Source organism: Triticum urartu, chromosome 4, assembly GCF_003073215.2.
Source record: "Triticum urartu cultivar G1812 chromosome 4, Tu2.1, whole genome shotgun sequence".
NCBI classification, from domain to species: domain Eukaryota; kingdom Viridiplantae; phylum Streptophyta; class Magnoliopsida; order Poales; family Poaceae; genus Triticum; species Triticum urartu.
The window spans coordinates 42094554-42114747 of NC_053025.1; the positions used below are offsets into that span (position 1 = coordinate 42094554).

The 20194-nt window shown below is 48.1% G+C and overlaps 1 protein-coding gene across 1 annotated transcript; it reads left to right on the plus strand.

The window, feature by feature from the left end:
* The first annotated feature begins 18178 nt into the window (after positions 1-18178).
* LOC125554577 (protein MIZU-KUSSEI 1-like) lies at positions 18179-19087 on the plus strand. Its single transcript, XM_048718095.1, has one exon. It carries the CDS (start codon positions 18179-18181, stop codon positions 18869-18871), a length of 693 nt encoding a protein of 230 aa, XP_048574052.1. The 3' UTR covers positions 18872-19087.
* Positions 19088-20194: the final 1107 nt, after the last annotated feature.

A 20194-nucleotide genomic window follows, 5' to 3' on the forward strand; every position in this document is an offset into this window, starting at 1 on the left:
GTGAAGAAGTTCAACTAAAGCAACACAATATAAAGACTACAGTCGACTGCCAGCAGTCCACCGTAGTCTCGGGGATTACACCCAGTGGGTGCACTTAGCGTGCCCCAACTCGTCAAAAAGATTAAGACACACCCAGTGGGTGTACAGATATAAAGATCTTCGGAAAAGAGATCCTTCAGTTAGCATATCCTAACAGAACAAGCGGTGAATCGACTGACCTGGACGTTGCTCTGAAGAGCTGAGCTCGCGTCATAAGCTGCTTGGCTGGCTTCCCGAACCACCTTCACTTGATCCATCATGATCCCCGCCTGGCGTATAGCCTCTTTAGCGGCACCCACTTGGTCCTCAGGGACATGGTGTGTGGCAAAAAGCGAAGGCGGATTTGTAGTCGACGTCGAAGGCCGGACACTCGTCAGGGGTTCAGCGAAGGTCACAGAAGCCCGAGTGGTATCACCACCCTCCCGGACTACGGCCTCAGGCGCCGGAGTGCTTTGTGGGGTCTTGCCAGCCGGCGCCCTCCTGTTCCTTCGCGCCCGCAGCGGCACTTCGTCATCATCATCAGGGAGGTCAATGACATGAGGAGGAGCTATAAGAAAAATCCAATCGACCGGAACTATAAGAAATCGTCAGTCGACTAAGAGTAGAGCATCAGTAATCGTACCGGGGTTGGAGGTAACAGCGTCTTCCATCTCTTGATCATCGTCCTTGGCGGAGATCTCCGAGGTGGCAGCACTGCAAATTTCGAAAGTCAGTCAGCTTATTCAATGAGTCGACCAAGAGTCCGTCACGTTCGACAAAGGAAAACAAATTCTACTATTACCCAAAAATGGTGGGGACAGTCATCTTCATCTTGGGTAGAGCCTTGGGCGGCTTGGACGGCGTCGCGCGTGGGTGCTTGGGAGCTTTTTCTGTCGGCACTGGAGATGAGGTCCGAGGGCGCTTCGACGACTGCCCAACAGGGACAGTCGCCTTACCACGTTCCCGCGCAGTGTCGTGTGTAAGCTTGGACCGCCGTTCTGAGCGGGGAGGTTCGACTTCTTCCTCCTCCTCTTCACTGGAGTCATCGTCGTCATCCCCCTCTCCTTCGCCGTCAGATTCCCACTCTTCTCTCTCGTCTCCACTTTCGCCTCCGCTCGCTTCTCCTTCCTCGGCCTGCTCCTGTGCTCCATTGGGTGTCGAGTACATCTCAGTAATGGCCTAAAGGACAGCAAACAAGACAAAAGTCAATCGACTGATCCAAAGAGAACAAATAAAGAAAGCAAGATCACAGTCAGAAACGCAAGGTCAGACCTTGTCCACTTCGTATGTTTGGTCGAGTGGAGGAATCCTCCTGGCTCCTCGGGGGTTGTCCTTGTTCCCTGTGATACTCGACAGCCACCCTTCCAACATCTTGTCAGTGACCTCCTCTGGGTGAATCCAAGTGGTGTCATCGAGACCCGAGTACAGCCACATCGGGTGGTCACGAGCCTGAAGCGGTTGGATGCGCCTCCGAAGGAAGACTTCCAACAAGTCCATGCTAGTCACACCCTCGCGGACAAGCTGAACCACTCGACCGACCAGCACCTTGACTTGTGCCTTTTCCTCTGGCGTCACTTTCAGAGAGGCAGGTTTTTGTGCTCGATTCAGAGAAAAAGGGGGAAGCCCAGTCGACTGTCCTGGGGTCACCTGGTCTTTACAGTAAAACCAAGTCAAGTGCCACCCACGGACTGACTCGGGAAAAGTGATAGACGGAAAGGAACTTTTTCCCCTCATCTGGATCGCCAGACCCCCGCACAGCTGGATCACCTGCGTCCGTTCGTCACTCGACTTGGCCTTCTTGACCGACTGAGAGCGGCAAGTGAAGATGTGCTTGAAGAGTCCCCAATGGGGGCGGCAACCCAAGAAGTTTTCACACAAGGAAACGAAAGCAGCAAGATACACAATAGAATTGGGAGTAAAGTGATGGAGCTGCGCTCCGAAGAAGTTCAAGAAGATCCGGAAAAAAAGGATGAGGAGGCAGAGAGAATCCACGATCGATATGGGTGGCGAGGAGGACGCACTCACCATCAAGAGGCTGGGGTTCGACTTCTTTCCCCGGGAGGCGCGCAGATTCGTGGGGAATGAATCCCCCCTCGACCAGATCATCAAGATCATCCTGCCGAATCACCGACGGCATCCAGTCGCCCTGGATCCAATCCTTGGGCAGAGCAGTCCTCGAGGAAGATCCGCCCCGAGTGGACTTCTTCCCCTTCCCCTGCACCTCCGCCTTCTTCGCGCGCTCCAGAGCCGACGTCTTCTCCTTCACCATCGTCGCCGGTGAAGCTCGAACAGACCTACGGCACCAAGGTGGGAGCGGAGGTGGCGGAGGATCTTGTGAAGGAAGGGGGAAAAGTGAAGGCGCATTGTTCGGGGGTCCCGAGCTGGCAGCTTATAAGAGGTCGCTTCCGAGTGGCTGACTGGTAGGCCCAGGCAATCCCGTCAAATCCCGCAACGGGCGTGCGCGTGGTACATGGCGAAAAAGGTGGCGCGGGGATCGAGGAGCTTCCGTCCTATCCCATCTGATTACTGCGGCGGCCCCCGTCCCGCGCGCTTCCCGAAATTCAAATCCCGCAAAATCCGCGGGCCGCAGAACAACTCGTCAAAGAAGATCCCTTTCGCACCGTCACTCGGAACTTCACAAGTAAAGAAATTCACTCGACAAGAGGCCAAGAATGGATCAAGGCGACTGAAAGAAGTTGGCGACGTCATCCGTGACAATTGATCCAAAACAAGACGTTCATATAACAAGAGGAACCAGTCGGAAAGATCCCCAACTCCTTCCCCACTCGAACCTCGATCCATTCGGGGGCTAATGATGAAGCTATGTACCTAGGATAGGGGCATGGACCTGTCCTAAGTACCCTACCCAAGGACATCCCTAGAAGAAGTCACCTTTCAATCGACTTGGAGGTATCCCACTCGACAGATTCAAGACACTCGACCACGAAGCAATCACTCGACCAAATTCCAACCACTCGACTGCCAGGAGATCTAAAGTCACCCTGCACGCAAATGGTCGGTCATTAAGTAGCTTTTATGGTCATCCTAGCACTTTATTAGGGGCGTTACCAGTAACCCCCAGTCTTAATGTACTTTAAACCTTGCATTACTGAGGGATGGAGGGGCCTGGCGCACTCTATATAAGCCACCCCCCTCCTCAGTATCAAGGGTTGGCACCCCTGTTATTCATACACACATAATTCAGTCGACCACCTCCGGGCACCGAGGCGTAGGGCTGTTACTTCCTCCGAGAAGGGCCTGAACTCGTAATCCTCGTGTGCTTACAATTCCTCCATAGCTAAGATCTAGCCTCTCCATACATACCCCCTACATCACTGTCAGAGTTAGAACCACGACAACCTGCGCCTTCTCTTCTGGAACTACCTTCAAGGGAGAAGGCTTCTCCACTCGAGCCAAGGAAAAAGGAGGAAGTCCAGTCGACTGGCCAGGGGTTGGCTGATCCTTGCAGTAAAACCAAGTCGACTGCCAGCCCCGGACCGAGTCAGGAAGTATCATCGCTGGGAAAGTACTTTTGCTCCTCATCTGGATCCCCAGACCACCGCACATCTGGATCACCCGCGTCCTCTCATCACTCGACTTGGCCTTTTTGACCGACTGGGAACGGCAAGTGAAGATGTGTTTGAAAAGCCCCCAGTGCGGTCGATGTTGGGGAACGTAGCAGAAATTTAAAATTTTCTATGCATCACCAAGATCAATCTATGGAGTAATCTAGCAACGAGGGGAAGGAGAGTGCATCTACATACCCTTGTAGATTGCTAAGCGGAAGCGTTCAAGTGAACGGGGTTGATGGAGTCGTACTCGTCGTGATACAAATCACCGATGATCCTAGTGCCGAACGGACGGCACCCCCGCGTTCAACACACGTACAACCCGGTGACGTCTCTTACGCCTTGATCCAGCAAGGGAAGAAGGAGAGGTTGGGGAAGACTCCATCCAGCAGTAGCACGACAGCATGGTGGTGAAGGAGGAGCATGGTAATCCTGCAGGGCTTCGCCAAGCACCGCGGGAGAAGAGGAGGACTTGGGAGAGGGGGAGGGCTGCGCCAGAACTTTTGGGGTGCAGCTGCCCTCCCACCCCCACATATATATAGGGGCAAGGGAGAGGGGGGCCGGCCCCCTCAGATCCAATCTGAGGAGGGGCGGCGGCCAAGGGGGGTTGCCTTGCCCCCCAAGGCAAGGGGGGCGCCCCCCTTTTAGGGTTCCCCCAAACCCTAGGAGCATGGGCCCTAGGGGGGAGGCACCCAGCCCACTAAGGGGTTGGTCCCTCTCCACATACAGCCCATAGGGCCCTCCGGGGCAGGTGGACCCCCGGAACCCCTCCGGTGGTCCCGGTACAATACCGGTAACCCCCGAATTATTCCGGTGACCGTATGATGACTTCCCATATATAAATCTTTACCTTCGGACCATTCCGGAACTCCTCGTGATGTACGGGATCTCATCCGGGACTCCGAACAACATTCGGTAACCACGTACATCTATTCCCTATAACCCTAGCGTCATCGAACCTTAAGTGTGTAGACCCTACGGGCTCGGGAGTCATGCAGACATGGCCGAGACAACTCTCCGGTCAATAACCAACAGCGGGATCTGGATACCCATGTTGGCTCCCACATGCTCCACGATGATCTCATCGGATGAACCACGATGTCAAGGATTCAATCAATCCCGTATACATCCCTTTGTCCAACGATATAGTACTTGCCCGAGATTCGATTGTCGGTATCCCGATACCTTGTTCAATCTCGTTACCGGCAAGTCTCTGTACTCGTTCCATAACGCATCATCCCGTGATCAACTCCTTGGTCACATTGTGCACATTATGATGATGTCCTACCGAGTGGGCCCAGAGATACCTCTCTGTTTACATGGAGTGACAAATCCCAGTCTCGATTCGTGCCAACCCAACAGACACTTTCGGAGATACCTGTAGTGTACCTTTATAGCCACCCAGTTACGTTGTGATGTTTGGCACACCCAAAGTACTCCTACGGTATCCGGGAGTTGCACAATCTCATGGTCTAAGGAAATCATACTTGACATTAGAAAAGCTTTAGCATACGAACTACACGATCTTGTGCTAGGCTTAGGATTGGGTCTTGTCCATCACATCATTCTCCTAATGATGTGATCCCGTTATCAACGACATCCAATGTCCATGGTCAGGAAACCGTAACCATCTATTGATCAACGAGCTAGTCAACTAGAGGCTTACTAGGGACATGGTGTTGTCTATGTATCCACACATGTATCTGAGTTTCCTATCAATACAATTCTAGCATGGATAATAAACGATTATCATGAACAATGAAATATAATATAATAATAACCAATTTATTATTGCCTCTAGGGCATATTTCCAATAGTCTCCCACTTGCACTAGAGTCAATAATCTAGTTCACATCGCCATGTGATTAACACTCACATGTCACATCGCCATGTGACCAACATCCAAGAGTCTACTAGACTCAATGATCTAGTTCACATCACTATGTGATAAACACTCAAAGAGTTCTGGGTTTGATCATGTTATGCTTGTGAGAGAGGTTGTAGTCAACGGGTCTTGCCATATTCAGATCCCTATGTATTTTGCAAAACTTTATATTGTAGATGCTGCTACCACGTTCCACTTGGAGCTATTCCAAATTATTGCTCCATTATACGTATCCGGTATCTCTACTCAGAGCTATCCAGATAGGTGTTAAGCTTGCATCGACGTAACTCTTTATGTCGAACTCTTTATCACCTCCATAACCGAGAAACATTTCCTTATTCCTCTAAGGATAATTTCGACCACTATCTGGTGATCCAGTCCTAGATCACCTTTGTACCCTCTTGCCAGACATGTGGCAAGGCACACATCAGGTGCGGTACTCAGCATGGCATACCGTATAGAGCCTATGACAAGAGCATAGGGGACGACCTTCGTCCTTCCTCTTTCTTCTACCGCGGTCAAGCTTTGAGTCTTACTCAACTTCACACCTTACAACTCAGGTAAGAACCCCTTCTTTGACTGATCTATTTTGAACTCCTTCAAAAACATGTCAAGGTGTGCGTTCTTTGAAAGTATCATCAGGCATCTTGATCTATCTCTATAGATCTTGATGCCCAATTTGTAAGCAGCTTTATCCAGGTCTTCCTTTGAAAAACACTCTTCAAACAACCGTTTATGCTTTCTAGAAATTCTACATCATTTTGAATCAACAATATGTCATCCACATATACTTATTAGAAATGTTGTAGTGCTCCCACTCACTTTCTTGTAAATACAAGTTTCTAGCAAACATTGTATAAACCTAAAAGCTTTGATCACTCCATCAAAACATATATTCCGATTCCGAGATGCTTGCTCTAATCCATAGAAGGATTGCTGGAGCCAGCATACCTTTTAGCATCCTTAGGATCGACAAAATCTTTTATTGTATCACATACAACCTTTTCTTACGAAAACTGGTAAGAAAACTTGTTTTGACATCCATCTGTAAGATTTCATAATCGAAAAATACAGCTAATGCTAACATGATTCTGACGGACTTAAGCATCGCTACGGGTGAGAAATTCTCATCGTAGTCAACTCCTTGAACTTGTGAAAAGACTCTTTCCCACAAGTCGAGCTTCATAGACGGTAACATTACCGCCCACGTCCGTCTTCTTCTTAAAGATCCATTTATCTCAATGGCTTACCGATCATCGGGCAAGTCCACCAAAGTCCATACTTTGTTCTGATACATAGATCCTGTCTCGGATTTCATGGCTTCTAACCATTTGTCGGAATATGGGCCCACCATCGCTTCTCCATAGCTCGTAGGTTCATTGTTGTCTAACAACATGATATCTAAGACAAGATTACCGTACCACTTAGGAGTAGTACATATCCTTGTCGACCTACGAGGTTCGATAGCAACTTGATCCAAAGCTTCATGATCACTATCATTAACTTCCTATTCAACAGACATAGGCTCCACAGAAAACATCTTTCTATGTTGCATCACTCTCTGGTTGAAGTAAAGGTTCGACAACCTCATCAAGTTCTATCTTCCTCCCACTCAATTCTTTCGAGAGAAACTCCTTCTCGAGAAAGGACCCGTTCTTAGTGACAAACAATTTGCCCTCGGATCTGAGATAGAAGGTATACCCACCTGTCACTTTTGGGTATCCTATGAAGATGTGTTTGTCCGCTTTGGGTTCGAGCTTCTCCGGCTGAAGCCTTAAGCATCGCAGCCCAAACATTAAGAAACAAAAACTTTGGTTTCTTGCCAAACCAATGTTTACACGACGTCATCTCAACAGACTTAGATGGTGTCCTATCTAAAGTGAATGCAGCTGTCTCTAACGCATAACCTCAAAATGAAAATGGTAGATCGGTAAGAGACATCATAGATCGCACCATATCTCATAAGGTTCGATTACGACGTCCGGACACACCATTACCCTGTGGTGTTCCAGGTGGCTTCAACTATGAAACAATTCCACAATGTCTTAAGTGATTTCCAAACTCATAACTCAGAAATTCTCATCGATTAGATCGTAGGAATTTGATCTTCTTGTTATGATGGTTCTTAACTTCACTCTGAAATCGCTTGAACTTTTCAAACGTTTCAGGCTTGTGCTTCATTAAGTAGATATACCTATATCTACCCAAATCGACAGTGAAGATGAGAAAATAGTGATATCCACCGCACGCTTCAATTCTCATTGGATCACACACATCAGCATGCATGATTTCCAACAAGTCACTTGCCCGTTTCATTGTACCTGAAAACGAGGTCTTAGTCATCTTGCCGATGAGGCATGGCTCGCATGTGTCAAGTGATTCAAAATCAAGTGACTCCAAACATCCATCGACATGGAGTTTCTTCATGCATCTTACACCAATATGACCTAAGCAGCAGTGCCACGAGAAAGTGGTACTATCAGTATTAACTCTACATCTTTTGGCGTGAACATGTGTATTACCACGACCGAGATTCAATGAACCATTCACATAGGGTGCATGACCATGAAAGTTATTATTCATGTAAATAGAATAACTAGTATTCTCTAACTTAAATGAATAACCGTATTGCAATGAACATGATCTAATCATATTCATGCTCAACGTAGACACCTGTTAACATTTATCTAGGTTCAATACTAATCCCGAAGGCAGATGGAGCATGCGATGGTGATCTCATCAACTTTGGAAACACTTCCAACACACATCGTCACCTCGCCCTCGGCCAGTCTCCGTTTAGTCCGTAGCTTTTGCTTCAAGTCACCAATAATAGTAACTGAACCGGTATCCAATACCCAGGTGCTACCAGGAGTACTAGTGAGGTACACATTAATAACACGTATATACTTTGTTGAAGTTGCCAGCCTTCTTATCTACCATGCATTTGGGGTAATTCCGCTACCAGTGACCGTTCCCCTTACAATAGAAGCACTCAGTCTCGGGTTTGGCTTCAACCTTGGGTTCCTTCACTGGAGCGGCAACTGGTTTGCCATCCATGAAGTTTCCCTTCTAGCCCTTGCCCTTCTTGATACCAGTGATCTTGTTAAACCATCAACACTTGATGCTCCTTCTTGATTTCTAGCTTTTGCGGTCTTAAGCACCGTGAACAGCTCCGGGATCAACTCCATCCCTTGCACGTCATAGTTCATCACGAAGATCTAGTAGCTTAGTGATAGTGGCTAGAGAACTCTATCAATCACTATCTTATCTAGAAGTTTAACTCCCACTGCTTTAAGTGATTGTAGCACCCAGACATTCTGAGCACATGATCACTAGTTGAGCTATTCTCCTCCATCTTGTTGGCTAAAGAACTTGTCAGAGGTCTCACACCTCTCAACACGGGCATGAGCCTGAAATCCCAATTTCAGTTCTTGGAAGATCTCATATGTTCTATGGCATTTAAAACGTCATTGGAATCCCGATTCTAAGCCGTAAAGTATGGTGCACTAAACTATCAAGTAGTCATCACGACGTGTCTGTCAGGTGTTCACAACATCCACAGACGACGTTGTAGGGGTTTGCACATCGAGCGTTGCATCAAAGACGTAAGCCTTCTATGTAGCAGTGAGGACACTCCTCGGACTACGGACCTAGTCCGCATCATTGCTTACAATATCTTTCAACTTAGTCTTTCACTAGGAACGTATTGAAACAAGGAGCTACAACGTGAGCTATTTATCTACAACATATTTGCAAAGACAATTTAGACTATGTTCATGATAATTGAGTTCATCTAATCAAATTATTTAATGAACTCCCACTCAGATAGACATCCCTCTAGTCATCTAAGTGAAACATGATCTGAATCGACTAGGCCGTGTCCGATCATCACGTGAGACGGACTAGTCATCAACGGTGAACATCTCATGTTGATCGTATCTTCTATACGACTCATGTTCGACCTTTCGGTCTTTCGTGTTCCGAGGCCATGTTTGTACATGCTAGGCTCGTCAAGTCAACCTAAGTGTATTACGTGTGTAAATCTGGCTTACACCCGTTGTATTCGAACGTTAGAATCTATCACACCCGATCATCACGTGGTGCTTTGAAACGACGAACCTTCGCAACGGTGCACAATTAGGGGGAACACTTTTCTTGAAATTTTAGTGAGGGATCATCTTATTTAAGCTACCGTCGTTCTAAGCAAATAAGATGTAAAACATGATAAACATCACATGCAATCAAATAGTGACATGATATGGCCAATATCATTTTGCTCCTTTCGATCTCCATCTTCGGGGCTCCATGATCATCGTTGTCACCGACATGACACCATGATCTCCATCATCGTGTCTTCTTAAAGTTGTCTCGTCATCTATTACTTCTACTACTATGGCTAACGCTTTAGCAATGAAGTAAAGTAATTACATGATGTTTATGTTGACACGCAGGTCATAAATAAATTAAGACAACTCTTATGGCTCCTGCCGGTTTTCATACTCATCGACATGCAAGTCGTGATTCCTATTACCAGAACATGATCAATCTCATACATCACATATATCATTCATCACATCCCTTGGCCATATCACATCACAAGGCATATGCTGCAAAAACAAGTTAGACGTCCTCTAATTGTAGTTGCAAGTTTTTACGTGGCTGCTATAGGTTTCTAGCAAGAACGTTTCTTACCTACGCCAAAACCACAACGTGATATGCCAATTTCTATTTACCCTTCATAAGGACCCTTTTCATCGAATCCGATCCGACTAAAGTGGGAGAGACATACACCCGCTAGCCACCTTATGCAACTAGTGCATGTCAGTCGGTGGAACCAGTCTCACGTAAGCGTACGTGTAAGGTCGGTCCGGGCCGCTTCATCCCACGATGCCGCCGAATCAAGATAAGACTAGTAACGGCAAGTAAATTGACAATATCGACGCCCACAACTGCTTTGTGTTCTACTCGTGCATAGAAACTACGCATAAACCTGGCTCTGATACCACTGTTGGGGAACGTAGCAGAAATTTAAAATTTTCTACGCATCACCAGGATCAATCTATGGAGTAATCTAGCAACAAGGGGAAGGAGAGTGCATCTACATACCCTTGTAGATCGCTAAGCGGAAGCGTTCAAGTGAACAGGGTTGATGGAGTCGTACTCGTCGTGATCCAAATCACCGATGATCCTAGTGCTGAACGGATGGCACCTCCGCGTTCAACACACGTACAGCCCGGTGACGTCTCCTACACCTTGATCCAGCAAGGGAAGAAGGAGAGGTTGGGGAAGACTCCATCCAGCAGCAGCACGACGGCATGGTGGTGAAGGAGGAGCGTGGTAATCCTGCAGGGCTTCGCCAAGCACCGCGGGAGAAGAGGAGGACTTGGGAGAGGGGGAGGGCTGCGCCAGAACTTTTGGGGTGCGGCTGCCCTCCCACCCCCCACATATATATAGGGGCAAGGGAGAGGGGGGCCGGCCCCCTCAGATCCAATCTGAGGAGGGGCGGCGGCCAAGGGGGGTTGCCTTGCCCCCCAAGGCAAGGGGGGCGCCCCCCTTTTAGGGTTCCCCCAAACCCTAGGTGCATGGGCCCTAGGGGGGAGGCGCCCCGCCCACTAAGGGGCTGGTCCCTCTCCACATACAGCCCATAGGGCCCTCCGGGGCAGGTGGACTCTCCCGGTGGACCCCCGGAACCCCTCCGGTGGTCCCGGTACAATACCGGTAACCCCCGAATTATTTCGGTGACCGTATGATGACTTCCCATATATAGATCTTTACCTCCGGACCATTCCGGAACTCCTCGTGACGTCCGGGATCTCATCTGGGACTCTGAACAACATTCGGTAACCACGTACATCTATTCCCTATATCCCTAGCATCATCGAACCTTAAGTGTGTAGACCCTACGGGCTCAGGAGTCATGCAGACATGGCCGAGACAACTCTCCGGTCAATAACCAACAACGGGATCTGGATACCCATGTTGGCTCCCACATGCTCCACGATGATCTCATCGGATGAACCACGGTGTCAAGGATTCAATCAATCCCGTATACAATTCCCTTTGTCTAGCGGTATAGTACTTGCCCGAGATTCGATCGTTGGTATCCCGATACCTTGTTCAATCTCGTTACCGGCAAGTCTCTTTACTCGTTCCGTAACACATCATCCCGTGATCAACTCCTTGATCACATTGTGCACATTATGATGATGTCCTACCGAGTGGGTCCAGAGATACCTCTTCGTTTACACGGAGTGACAAATCCCAGTCTCGATTCGTGCCAACCCAACAGACACTTTTGGAGATACCTGTAGTGTACCTTTATAGCCACCCAGTTACGTTGTTACGTTTGGCACACCCAAAGTACTCCTACGGTATCCGGGAGTTGCACAATCTCATGGTCTAAGGAAATGATACTTGACATTAGAAAAGTTTTAGCATACGAACTACACGATCTTGTGCTAGGCTTAGGATTGGGTCTTGTCCATCACATCATTCTCCTAATGATGTGATCCCGTTATCAACGACATCCAATGTCCATGGTCAGGAAACCGTAACCATCTATTGATCAACGAGCTAGTCAACTAGAGGCTTACTAGGGACATGGTGTTGTCTATGTATCCACACATGTATCTGAGTTTCCTATCAATACAATTCTAGCATGAATAATAAACGATTATCATGAACAATGAAATATAATATAATAATAACCAATTTATTATTGCCTCTAGGGCATATTTCCAACAGTCGACAACCCAAGAAGTTTTCGCACATGGACACGAAAGCGGCCAGATAGACTATGGTGTTCAGAGTGAAATGGTGGAGCTGAGCCCCAAAGAAGTTCAAAAAACCCGGAAGAAAGGGTGGGGAGGCAGTGAGAATCCGTGATCTACGTGGGTTGCTAGGAGGACACACTCACCCTCTCTGGGCTGCGGCTCGGTTTCGTCCCCCGGGAGCCGGGCCGACTTGTGGGGGATCAATCCCCCCTCCACCAGGTCGTCGAGGTCGTCCTGTGTGATTGCTGAGCGGATCCAGTCACCCTGGATCCAGCCTGCCGGCAGGCCGGACCTCGACGAGGATCCACCCCGGCTGGTTCGCTTGCCCTTCGCCTTCGCGGTCGCCTTCTTCGCGCGTTCCGGCACCGCCGTCTTATCCTTCCCCATGGTGGCGGATCGAGCTCGAGCGGAGGTCCGGCGACGAGGCGGAAGCGAGAGTGGCGGAGAGATCGGGAGAAAGAGAAGAGAGATTGGGAGCGTGCGGAGCAGAGGCCTGGCCCGAGACCTTTTATAAGGCCTTCCACCGAATGGCTGACTGGTGGACCCAAGCGATCTATACAAATCCCGCAACAGTCGCGCGCGCAGTACGTGGCGAAAAAGGTGGTGCGGGGATCGAGGAGACTTGCCTAATCCATCCCGATAACCTCGGTTCCTCCCGTCTGGCGCACTTCCCAAAATTTGAATCCCGCAAGATCCGCAGAGAGCAGAACAACCTGTCAGACTGAAGACAAACACCCTCTACATCATCATTCGGAATTCCACCATGAAAGTTCACTTGACAACAACCAAGAATGGACCAAGGCGATTGAGAAATGAGTCGACGTCATCTCCTCAACTCGTTGTGTCAGGACAAGGCATATTCATAGCGCAAAGAGTGGGTCGAAAGTGTTCTCAAACCCTTCCTCACTCAAACCCTGATCCATTCGGGGGCTAATGATGAAGCTATGTACCTAGGGTAGGGTCATGGACCTGTCCAGTATACCCTCCCCAAGGACATCTTTACAAAGAATTAGAAGCAGTCGAAGAGAAATCATCATCCACTCGACCGCGGAGATGCGCTCACTCGACCACCTTTAAGACACTCGACCACTAGAAGACGAGGAACCCTCCACTCTGCAACGGTTGGGACTTAAACCATAGCATTATGAGCATTTATGACATTTTATTGTAGACGTTACCAGTAACGCCTTTCCTTTATGAGCATTGAATCCTGAGTAACGGAGGGGAGCTGGGGTCCTGGCGCACTCTATATAAGCCACCCCCTCCTCTGGGACAGGGGTTCACACTTTTTTGTAAACTCACACACACATATAATCCAGTCGACCGCCTCAGGGCACCGAGACGTAGGGCTGTTACTTCCTCCGAGAAGGGCCTGAACTCGTAAAACTCGTGTGTACAACTACTCCATAGCTAGGATCTTGCCTCCTCATACCTACCCCCATTCTACTGTCAGTCTTAGATCCACGACATCCGCCACATGAAATATAGCACCATTTTCTTCAAAAAATTGACCATTTTCTGCACCGTTTACTGCACTGTTTGCTGCATGACTCTGCACATGAGAAGTACTAGTAGGATCATCAGTTGGGTTAGTACAATCATCGCCCCCTTGATCAAGGTTTTGGAGATTGGATGAAAGGAGGAGAATTTCTTTCCTAAGAAGTGCTCCGGCGTTGGGATGAAGAGACTCAAAAGGATATATGGATTCATCGAACACAACATCTCGAGAAATATACACCCTGCGGTGGAAACATCTAAGCATTTAACACCTTTATGAATGGAACTATATCCAGGGAATACACACTTCTTGGAACGAAACGCAAGTTTTTGTGTATTGTAAGGACGAAGGTTGGGCCAGCAAGCACAACCAAACACACAGAGAGATTTATAATCAGGAGTAGTACCAAAAAGACATGTGATGGGAGTTTCGAATTTGATGACTTTGCTAGGAAGCAAATTTATGAGACATGTGGCAGTCAAAAAAGCTTCATCCCAAAACTTCAATGGCATGGATGCATTTGCTAGCAGGGCTAACCCTACCTCAACAACATGACGATGTTTTCTCTCGGCAGAACCATTCTGTTGATGTGTATGGGGACACGAAACATGATGAGAGATACCAAGTTGCTGAAAAAAGAGATTAAGCTTCTTATATTCACCTCCCCAGTCGGTTTGCATGGCAATGATCTTAATGTTTAGTTTTCGTTCAACAAGATTCTGAAAATTCTTGAAAACTTGAAACACTTCAGATCGTTTCTTAAGAAGATAGATCCAAGTAAATTCGCTATAATCATCAATGAAGCTTACATAATAGGAATGTCTACCAACAGAGGTAGGATCTGGCCCCCAAACATCTGAAAATACAAGTTGTAAGGGTGCAGTGGAACTGCTGACAGAAATAGGGTATGGCAAATGTGACTTTTAGCTTGTTGACATGGATCACAAACTGACTCAATGCTAGACTCATGAGATTGGGGAAGTTTATTCTTACTAAGGACGAGCTTAGCAATAACTGATGAAGGATGACCTAATCTACTGTGCCACTTTGATGAAGAAGGCTTGACAGCAACTAAAGCATGTTTATTTAATGATGATGATGACGCTATGATTGGGTAGAGACCTCCCACGCACTTGCCTCTAAGAAGAACCCTCCTCATGTCCAAGTCCTTAACCAAAAAGAAGTAAGGATAGAATTCAATGAGAACACGATTATCAAGGGTAAATCTATGAACAGAAAGAAGATTTTTTGATGTTTCAGGCACATATATAATTCTGTTTAGATTGAAATTTTTTAAGGGGTTTTTGACAATTGAACTACCAACATGAGTAATGTCCATACCAGAACCACTTGCAGTGTGCACTTGGTCATGTCCACGGTACTTGTTCCTGATGGTCAGCTTGTCGAGCTCCCCCGTGATGTGGTTGGTAGCACTAGTATCTGCATACCAGTTTGTGTCGATGCCGTAGGAGTTGGTGAAAGCGTTTGCCTCCTTCTCCTCATACTCCTCGTCCTCCTCATAACGCCCCCAGCATGCACGAGCGCCTCCTCGATGATGCTTGAGACAGATCTGGCACTCGGGATAATCCCGGTGCTGTTGACGTTGCCGATTCTGTTGTTGGGGACGGCCACCTCGAGCGCCCCTATTGCTGCTGCTTGGAGCAGAGGGAGAGCGCCTCCCTCGACCGCGCCCCCTGGTCCCACATGCGCGTGCCCTGGACCTGTACTGGCCGCGGCCTCTGTACGCTAGGTTCGCTGAAGTGTTGAATCCTCCTTCTCCATCGCCCAACATCTCCATGCGCTGGTCGAAGGCGGCGATCTGAGCAAAGAGCTCGTCAACGTTGATGGAGGTCTTGACAACACCAATGGCCGCCACCACCAGATCATAGTCGTGATTCAATCCGGCGAGCACGTAGTCCACCATCTGGGATCCGAGACCGGGCATCCTGCCGCCGCGAGTTCATCCCCGAGACTCTTCATCTTGGAGATGTACGCCGTGCTGGACATGCTGCCCTTCTTTGTCGTGGTGATGGCGATCCTCAAGTTGGTGATGCAGGATTGGGACTGCGATGCAAACAGGGTGGTGATGCCGGTCCACAAATCATAGTTATTTTCCTTACCAACGAACTGCGCGAGGACTTCTTTGGAGAGGGAGTTCATCAGGTAGCTGAGGACCTGTTGGTCCTTTGATAGCCATGGCGCATAAAGTGGATTGGGTACCACTTCCATGGTCTTGTCCGACTTCTGTTGCTCCACCGTGGTCGGGGGCGCCGCGTCGGTTCCATCCAGGAGCCCCGTGACCTGCGCTCCTCGCAGGCCGGGCATGACCTGGGCCTTCCACAAGAGGTAGTTCCCCTTGCTAAGCTTTTTGGCTGGTGGAGGTCCGAGGTTGAGGACGACTGGTGCCGAGCTGGAAGACATGGCGATGGGGATTGGCTTCTGGTAGCGATGGGGATTGGCTTCTGGTAGCTAGACAGGAAGAGAATAGGCTCTGTATACCATGTAAGATTGAAGCGTTCCTACTCTCCGGAAGGAGAGCCGCATGGGTATTTATTGATCTGGGCGTAATATGCCGTGAGGTATAAGAAGCAGTCGATCGCTAGGATACAACTGTCGTACAGGAGACCAGGAAGAATACGACGAGAAAGAGGGAGTAGAGATAGATACAGATGAGATTACAATAGCAGGTTTAAACTATTTCTAACAAACCCCTCCACAACTGCAGTTAGAGCGTCCACTACGACCGGTTCTTCATGTGGACGTTGCTGCTTGAGAAAATTTTAATGGTTGATGCTCTGCTATGACGTGGATGGGAAAACAACTATTTCTACCCTTTGTGTGAAAGAAATCTTGAAACACCATCACACCTGATCATTGAATGTCCTTGGTCACGCAAAATCTAGGATGCGATCGCTTCGTCGGCTAGCTGCCGACGCTAAAGCCCATGGCGTGGACAGGACCGGCGGTAATCATGGGCTGGATGGTGCAGTGCTATGCAAATGCATCAGGGGCAAATAAGAAAGGAGTGCTGTCACTTACCCTATTGGCAGCAGCACGGCTGTATTTCGTGGATGCTTAAGGGCGACTCGATCACTGATTTTTTTTGCGATTGCTAATGGACACCGTAGGAGATGCTCTATGGCTTACTAAGAATGTTTCCTATGGCTTACTAAATTCATACAAAAAAATGTTTTTTTCTTTTTGTCCTTTGCCTTTTCTATTTTGTTCTTCTTCGCTTTGATTTTTCTTCTCTTCTTTTTGGGCCGCTTTTCAAAATTATTCATTTGGATCAAGTGTTTCCACATCGGTGGCCTGGATCTTGTGGATGAGTGATAATAAGTTGCTTATTGAGAAGGTCCTTTTGTGTCATGCTGCTGACTCTAGGTTTTAAGTTTTTGGCTTTTATGCAGCAGTGACAACCCCTCTTTAAGCGGTAGGACATGAGTTTGCTGGATGTCAGGATTGTCGTTCCTTAGTTAGTCCACTGTCACCTCTTTGCGATTTCCTAGTCATAAGGCTCCTTGGGCCTTGAGGCGCCTTCGACCGTTTTCTTTCCCTCATTCGGGTATGCTTATAGTGTTTTCCCAACACACTATTTGTATGTTTTGCTTTCGGATGTGGCGTTGACATGGTGTATGAACATTAGTTATTGTTGCTTATACCTTTTTTTCCAGGTATTGTTGCTTATACCTATAAAGCGAGACAAAAACTTTTTCGGGAGATAGGATGAATAGGAGAGAGAAATATTATCACGTGGATAACAATTGGGGAAGACCACATTGGTCAGCATTGAAGCCGCGCTGGCTGGGTGGAGGGATGAAACTTTCCTGGTTTGGAAAATTAAGGTGAAACTTGCCCTGTTCTATTCACTGACTAAGTCTTGAAGTTTTTACACATATAATCCGTTTGGTTTTGTAGAGACTGGTGATCTTTTGCCCTTCGAAGCATGTCAGTTGTTTTGTTCCTCTGTTGAGCCACTTGATGTTGTATGTATCTATGTGTATGTGAAATTTGCAATGTGAGAGCATATACTCATATACCATATTTTTTCGCTTTATTCAGAAAGCACAGGTTGGAACCGGATGTTCAATATCAGAACTTGCAAAGGGAGACGATTGAGGTCTCAACAAGACATCTTCGGCGATGTTCGCACACGTGGACGACGGCGGCCAGACGGAGCGCTCGGGTTCGGATAGGGGCCGGGGTCCAAGGCCGGACCGGACACGCCAAGCGTTTGTTATCACCTGCCGCATCCACCTGCATGCATGCAAACCACCAAAGGCCGTACGTATCTGAACGAACTCTCGATCATCTCGGTTCATCGATCTCAAACCCTAATTAAACCCTTCCAAAGCTTCAGGATTTCCACTTTTTATATTCCTCTGGCGGATCTCGCGCGTATATACACCGACCGCGCCCATATCTATACGCGCTCATGCCGCCGGCTGTCGTGCCCGTCGAAGACGGCGGCTGCGGCGGCGCCAAGGAGGAGGCCGTCTGCGAAAGCTGCCACGTCGCGTGGTCGGCGTGGCTGACCCGCCTCGGCCGGTGCCTCCTCGCCTCCACGCTCCACCCGTGTCACGCCGCGCTCGGCCTCTCCCCGCCGCCGGCGCCCTGCTTCGCCTCTTTCCCCGCCGTCGTCCGGGGCACGCTCTTCCTCCCGTCAACCGGCGACCGCCGCGTCCGCCTCTTCCTGCACGAGCACGCGGCGCCCGCGGAGTCCGCCGCGCCCGCGCCGATCCTGGTCCTCGACCTGCCGGCCGGCCTCGTGGGCGCGGACATCGCCGCCGCCGGCAGGATCGTGCTCGAGTGCCAGCGGGAGTGGGCCGGCAGCGGAGGCGCTCTCCTGGAGTCGCCGAAGTGGCTGGTGTACTGCAACGGCAGCCGCGTGGGGTTCGCGGCGAGGCGGGAGACCATGTCCGACGGGGAGGGGTGGGCGATGGAGAAGCTCTGGGCCGTGACCGCCGGCGCGGGGCGGCTTCCCGGCGGAGGGGTGGAGTACCTGCGGGGCCAGTTTGAGAGGATCGTCGGGTCGGCCGATGCGGAGTCGTTCCACCTCGTGGAGCCGCTGGGGTGGCTGGGAGTTCACGGCGTCGGCGGCCTTAGCGTCTTCTTCCATCGGATTTGATGGAAAACTACATTGAACTTTTGCATATACAAGACGAGGTGCCAATTGGCTACTTACCATCAAACTCTTCACAAATCAGTGGATGGAAACAATTTTTTTTCCTTTGTGCTCCACAGCTATCAGAAGCAGTAAGTTAAGAGCATTCATGGTGGTGCACGGTGTGACAAATACAGTATTCTTTTCTTCTTTCCAAAACGGAATTACCCATGCACCCAAGTGCATATATCCATTAGACTGTACTCCCTCGATCCTTTTTATGTACTAGTCAATGTATACGTGCAATGCACGTTAATTTAAAAGTATATTAAGTGCATACAGATATTAAGTATGATATTATTTGTCTGTTATTATGTGATTAACACTATATTTGGCATAAAATTAACTGCATGCTAAACGTGTTAAGCGCTCGACATTGAAGCACTCTAGGTCGTTGGATTGACATGATTTGATGACGGAGATTAATTGAATCAACCCCTTTAGGTCTTTTTATTTATAATACTAGTATCAATTACTTTTTCGCGGGAATGGTAGGATATCAATTAAATGCCAGATTTCAAGGGATAGTATTGAGTCAAAACGTGTTTATAATCAATGACATCGTGTTTTGTGCTCATCATTGGAGTGATTTAATCCGCTAGATAACATGATTTGACGGTCGATATGGTTTGGATCTGCCCATTTGGGTCTTTTTATATTGGTATAGATAGCTAGCAATAATGTACGTGCAATGCACGTTTATATTAGGTAGGATATTAGTTGCACGTTATATTAGATAAGATATATTTGTTGCACGTTGATATTTGGTAATATATCAATTACTTTTTCGCAGGAATGGTATGATATTAATTACACGGCAGATTTCAAGGGATAGCGTTGAGTCAAAACGTGTTTATAACCAATGGCAGTGGTGGGTAATTAGAGCGTTAAACATGTTTGATGCTCAACATTGGAGGGATTTGAACCGCTAGATAACATGATTTGACGATGGAGATGATTTGGATCTGCACATTTGGGTCTTTTTATATTGGTATGTATGTATGTATGTATGTATGTACGTATGTATTCTCAGGAGTACACAACCATTTTCCTATATATATATATAATATTGGTATAGATACAAAACCATTTAGTCTTATCCTAAGTTAAGACTAGTAGAATGCCCGTGCGTTGCCACGGGCAATGGATACATTTTTTGCTGGTTGCATATATAAATATTTTAGTGGTTCAACATCTGTCGTGTACTTGCAATTCTTATACACACCAACTGATATTGTCGAACTTTGTTACAACACCATATCCACACCCAGCCGCTACTATCACAGT

Bases quoted from the DNA above. Each gene is read 5' to 3' on its own strand.
- LOC125554577 (XM_048718095.1), top strand. From the start codon at position 18,179: ATGCCGCCGGCTGTCGTGCCCGTCGAAGACGGCGGCTGCGGCGGCGCC.